The sequence below is a fragment of the Chrysochloris asiatica genome, unplaced genomic scaffold (assembly GCF_000296735.1).
Source record: "Chrysochloris asiatica unplaced genomic scaffold, ChrAsi1.0 scaffold00054, whole genome shotgun sequence".
NCBI lineage: Eukaryota > Metazoa > Chordata > Mammalia > Afrosoricida > Chrysochloridae > Chrysochloris > Chrysochloris asiatica.
In genome coordinates, this window is record NW_006408572.1 from 86,523 (window position 1) to 92,522 (window position 6,000).

At 38.0% G+C, this 6,000-nt stretch overlaps 1 protein-coding gene across 1 annotated transcript in view; it reads left to right on the plus strand.

Annotated features, from left to right (window-relative positions):
* EFCAB5 (EF-hand calcium binding domain 5) overlaps positions 1-6,000 on the plus strand; it is a 140,261-nt gene that overhangs the window by 84,769 nt on the left and 49,492 nt on the right. Inside the window, 3 exon segments of the mRNA XM_006863444.1 lie at positions 1,351-1,640; positions 4,090-4,259; positions 4,720-4,948. Of these exon segments, the coding sequence (XP_006863506.1) occupies positions 1,351-1,640; positions 4,090-4,259; positions 4,720-4,948 (689 nt within the window).

The following is a 6,000-nucleotide window of genomic DNA, read 5'->3' on the forward strand; positions in this document are numbered from 1 at the left end:
GCTCATCAGCTACTCCTCAAAAACTCTATACAGGTTCTCTATGGGTCAGAACTAACTCAACGGCACTTAACAACACCAAAATATCCAAAAATAAAGTAAGATAAGCACTGGACTGCGAACTACAATGTTGGTGGTTGGAGCCTACCAGCCACTCTTCAGTAGAAAGATGAGGCTTTCTGCCCCAAAAAATATTTTTTAATGCCTTGGACACCCTGTTGCTGTTAGTTGCAACTGATTCCATGACATTTAACAACAATAGCAAAATACCATGTGATATTCATCTGCCGGTTACAGATTTGGGGTTTTCCATTACCTTTACAGGACCCCAGCCACAAGCTCAGGGGTCCTCCAGGATCCTTCACTTCTAACCTACTGGCTCCCACCACTCCTTTGAGTTTGATAATTTGCTAGAATGACTCACAAAACTCATGGAAAGTGCAATAATTATCATGACAATTTTATTACAGGAAAAAGGATACAAATGAAGACATGCATTGGGTTAAGGCTAGAAGGGTCTCCCATGCAAGATTTCCATGTTCCAAAAAAGGACACTCTACTTCACCCCCAACCTTCATGTGTATTGATGCTTTTTGCCACCAGGACACCCATTGAGATTCAGTATCCAGAGCTCTTATTGGGGATTTTTGCCTTATCATCATGAGGTGGTCATTATGAGGTAGTATCACAAGATGAGTCCCTCTTACTTGGCCAGCCCCCATTCAAGCTACCTCACCATCAAACCTATCAGATCTGGTCTATAGGAGACGTATAGATAATAAAGATACCTCAATTACTCAGGAAATTCCAACACTTTAGAACCATCTCTCAGGAACCAAGGGCAAAGACAAAATTACTTTGGATAAAGTTAAGTTTTTTTAAATTATGAGATAAAAATTAAACTTTTTCTGAAGTAATTTGCACATTATTAGTGGCACTACAATTATAAAGTCACTTGGGGTTATGGAATTAGGAGTGAAGATGAGTAACTGGTTGCTCATCATTTAAAAATTAAAAATATTTATTGTTATTCATTGCCAAAGAATAGCAGATAAGATTGAGTCGTCTAATGGATATGGAGAGTAAAAAGTAGCTAGGAGTCAAAGTTGATCCTGAGATTTCACCTGGTTAAGTAGAAGAATTAAAACACAGAGATAATAACTTAGGAGTCATCTTGAGTTCAACATAGAACATCACTGTAAAATATTCCATTGGACTGAAAGATGCCTTTGATATAATACTTTTTTTTTACCCACAGGATTGGTTGTCAGGAACTTTGGTTTGCTATAAGACAAGAAGGAAAATGTACTCCAATTTTTTGTTATTTCTTGGTTTTGGGTTTATGTCTTTTAGCTAAGCTACACATCCAATTTCCAAAGCCACACCCTGGTCATGAAGTGAAATTATCCTCAAAACGGTTTCAGAAATATATCGAATTGGTTGTATCTGAACTCAGGGGCAATGAAGAGCAAGTTCTGGAAAGTGTTGTAGAGTTCCTGATGAATGTTTTGGAAAGGAGCCATATTGAGATTCTGAGGAATTTTGCCAGGCAGAAGTGGCTGCACCAAATCCAACATGCTGCAGACACCAGTGGGGTGTCCCTGGAACCAGTGTACACTGAGACTTTTAAGGCTCTTCACCAGGTATGATTTTTTTAAATGATGTATAAATTTTTTTCTCACAATCGGTAATGTTCAATGGTTGCAAAGTAGAACACAGTGAATGATCTTGAAATTTTGCTAGATGCTGCTGTGAATGTTTTCTTCATTCCAACACATTATAGTAACCCAGTCTAAGAGAGATATAGCTGGAATGATTGCAGTTTTGCAGGGTAGAAGCAGGAGAGAAAAGGTAAGAAAAAAAAACTTGCAAAGAATTATGTCTTTGGACTGGTAATTTCATCTGTTGTTGTTGTTGTTAAGTGCCATCGAGTCGGTTCCAACCCATAGCGACCCTGAATAGGGTTTCCAAGGCTGCAAATCTTTACAGGAGCAGAAAGCCTCATCTTTCTCCCGCGGAGCAGCTGGTAATTTTGAACTGCTGAATTTGAGGTTCCCAGCCTGATTTGTAACCACTATGCTACCAGAGCTCCTTTCATCTGTGCTGAAAGTTAAATAAACCTAAAATAGGCAATTGTTGTTGTTGTTGTTAAGTGCCATCGAGTCGTTTCCGACCCATAGCGACCCTGTACAGGGTTTCCAAGGGTGTAAATCTTTACGGGAGTAGAAAGCCTCATCTTTCTCCCGCGGAGCAGCTGGTAGTTTCGAACCGCTGACCTTAAGGTTCACAGCCCGATTCGTAACCACTACGCTACCAGACTGGTATTAAAAAATACCAGCAAGCAATGTGGCAGCAGTATAAACTACATTTACCTTGCATGGTGTTTAGAGAGTCCATTTGAAAAGGAACTGTATTTAAATCTAATCTCATGTCAAAGTAGAATCCAACATCACACAATATTTCACAGAGGCAAACTGAGACTATCACAGAATTCTGTGACTTAAAGTACATGGACCTGGATGTCCCCCTGTCCACAGCCTTGCCACTCTCTCAGAGATACCCAGCTTGCTGTTCCTCCCAGCCAGAAACAGCATGGCTGTCCTCTATACACACTACAGATTTCATTGACCTAGGGAATTGGTACCATTTAGCTGGTGTGACGCGGTAGGATAAGCACTGGACTGCAAAGTCAGTTTAAACCACAAGGTCAGTGATTCAAACTCACCAGTCACTTCTCGGAAACCCTATACAGGGTCTGTATGAGTCAGAACTAACTTGATAGCACTTAACACCAACATCTTACCTTAAAATGATGGTTGTGGTGGTGGTTATGTGCCACCACATGGAGTTGGTTCCAACTCATAGAGAACCTGTATGGCGTTTCTGAGGCTGTGTAACTCTTTACATAAGCAGAAAGCCTCATCTTTCTCCCATGAAGCAGCTGGTAGATTTGAACTGCTCACCTTGTGGCTAGCAGCCCAATTCATAAACCACTAGCTACCAGAGCTCCTTCAGCTTAATAATAACACTTATTGGATCATCTCCTGAATGGCTGAATTTTCCAATGTGGTTGGAAATGGTATGACCAAAAACAGGAGAACAAACCATGAAAAAGAGCTATTAATTCAACTTGCATAAAAAAATTGGTTATATCCTGTTATTAATACATTTTGTTAATAACCCCATAGACCTTTTCTATGGGAAAGGAGGAATAAAGGCAGAAGGAAAAAAAGACATGAAAATCAAACTAAAAAATATATATAGAAAGAGGAGACAAATATCAAGGAAAGTGTATCTACTGTCCCTAACTTTTGGACATGTTTAATATGTGTATTAAACTATAATATTATTAATAATATTTTAGGTACAGATAATTTTCACTTATTTTAATAAGAAATAGTTGCATAAAGTTTGCAATTTGGGATACCAAGAAATACTTTCCTGGAATGACATACGCTAAATTTCATAATGCCTTGAGATAATCTTTTTTTCACATTTGCATCACTATAAATGGACAAGAAATATAAGTAAAATGAAGGTATCTTCTTGCCAGTCTCCAAAAAATACTCATGAATACTTTTAACTGAAGTTTAGACATTATAACTATAGTTTAAAGAATCTAAAATTAAGTCTGTAAATTTGGGTAGACTAGGTATCTGTTATTGTTGTTGTTAAGTGCCATCAAGTTGATTCCGAGCCATAGCAACCCTATATAGGGTTTCCAAGGAGCAGCTAGAGAGCTTGAACCACCGACCTTGCAGTTCAAATGACTTTGCAGTCTGACACATTAGTTCACAGCACCACACCAGGACTCCTGTAGCTATCTATATATCTAGCTATGTAGATATATACATATAATAAAAATAATTATTCAGTCTAGTTGACAAAAAGCAAATCCATTCCACTTACTAAAATTTAGGTTTGGGGGACATATGTGGTGTCACCCTTTTTCCCACTGTACATGAATGATATTTGCATATTTATTCAGGAATTTGGGGGCCAGATGAACAAATAGGCTAATGCAGGAGACATGATTAGGGGAGTAGATCTTTGGGTGTTGGCAAATATATGATCAGAAACATTTTGCCATAGGATGCTGAAGCTCATGGAAATAAGAAGATTAGTGCACACATTTCTCTCTTGGAAGAAAATAAACTACTGCCTGATAGAGGGTCTGTTCTGTTGAGGAATGTGGCTTGTACTTCAGATGATGCTCCCTTTGTATTGAACAAAGTGCTCTATAGGGACATGAAAGGAATTAGGTAAGAATTTCTTGAAAAAGTTTGTTCCACCTATCTACAATAATAATTCCCCTTCTGAAGTAAACTAACATTGAAATCCTAAGTTAGCTGCTCATGAGATATGTCTCAGTCTGTTAATGCTTCTAGAGTAGGAACTGACACACTTCTAGTCCTGATCATTTCACTTGACCATTTCTAGGGCTCTCTCTTAGATAATGATTTGCCATGTAAGGACTCTGCTTCACAATATCAGTTCAATTATTTCTGCCTACTCTGTAAATTATGTCTCTTAAGATCTAAGCTTGATTTTTAAATCTTTCTCCCAAGTCAGAGTCTCCAAACTGGTCATTTTATTTGAGTCCACTTCTCTAGTATATACTGTCAATGTTTGTGAATGGAGAATTGACCACGTTTCCAGCATGGTTTAATCTAAAGTCTCCCCATCTGGCTTTCCCCCCATCCTGGTATTACTGTTCCTCAGCTTTACAGTAATGGACGAAGGGAAACCAATCCACATCCCTCAAGGCCAGCACCATGGGAACATCTTCTTCTAGAACCATTCTCGCCCTAAGAGTGATTTTAACGGGTCATTCTTAGCTCTGCCTCTTCAGGATGCATATATGAGGATCTTTGGAGTCATTGCTGTTGACACCCTAAGAGATCCTCAGGAAATAAGCATCTTCTTACCTCATGAGATCAAATTCTACCAGGTAAGTCACAGAAGAAATACTCAAGGTCGATGATTAGGATCATTCTTCCTTCTGTACTTTTAAAAAAGTGAAACTTAAAACCAACTGTAAACAGTTTGTTTTTTTTTCTGTACTTTTAAAAAAGTGAAACTTAAAACCAACTGTAAACAGTAAATCTATGTATATTAACAGTGTCATCTTTCCTGTTCCTGTACTCTTTATGTATGTATCAGTCTCTGGACAGGTTTTCCATTACTCAGAGAAGGAATCTCAGCCTCAGTTGCACACCTGTGCCTCAGCCTGTTTAGGAAGTTTCTTAAAATTGTCCCATAGTATTAATCATGGGAAGAGTATCTTATGGTGAAGAATAGAAATCCAACTATTGTTAGACCACTAACTAAGATCAACAATGTAGCAATACACTTTCAGAAGGAACATATTTATGCTTTATTAATAGTGATACCTAGAAATCCCTTGCTCTTTCCACAAATGTTGCTAAAAATTTTATGCATTCCAATAGCTCTTGATTTCAGTGATACTACTTTTAAGGACTAAAAATGAAGGCAAAGCCTAAATGTTTGTCAAGTATCCATAATTTCAAATTATATTACAGAAATACCAGGCCTTTTTTTTTTTTTAAGGTTTTTATTGTGGATTGAGTGAAAGTTTACAGGGCAGATCATCAGTTTTACATTCAACAAATCATGCACCTTGTGTCATTACAATGATTATAATCCCCTCTATGTACCATCAGTTAAAAGTATTTCTCTCTATTCACTTTAGCTTTTTTTTTTTAAAAAAGCACCAAAAACCTCAGGCGTATATAATAATTTACACCTCCAAAGGAATACCAGGCCCTTTTAAGACTACGAAATAGCTGAAACATTTTTACAAATATTTGTATTCAGTTTTATGAATAAAAATTGCAAATGAAGGAAGGGAGTGATTAACTCTCCAGCATAGGAGCAGAGGTCTCTAGTACCATCAACGGAGAAGAGCCGAGAGCGGGACCCTACCCAGAGAAGCAGCGAGGTCCAAGATGGAGGCAGAGACAATGACGTGGAGTGATGAAG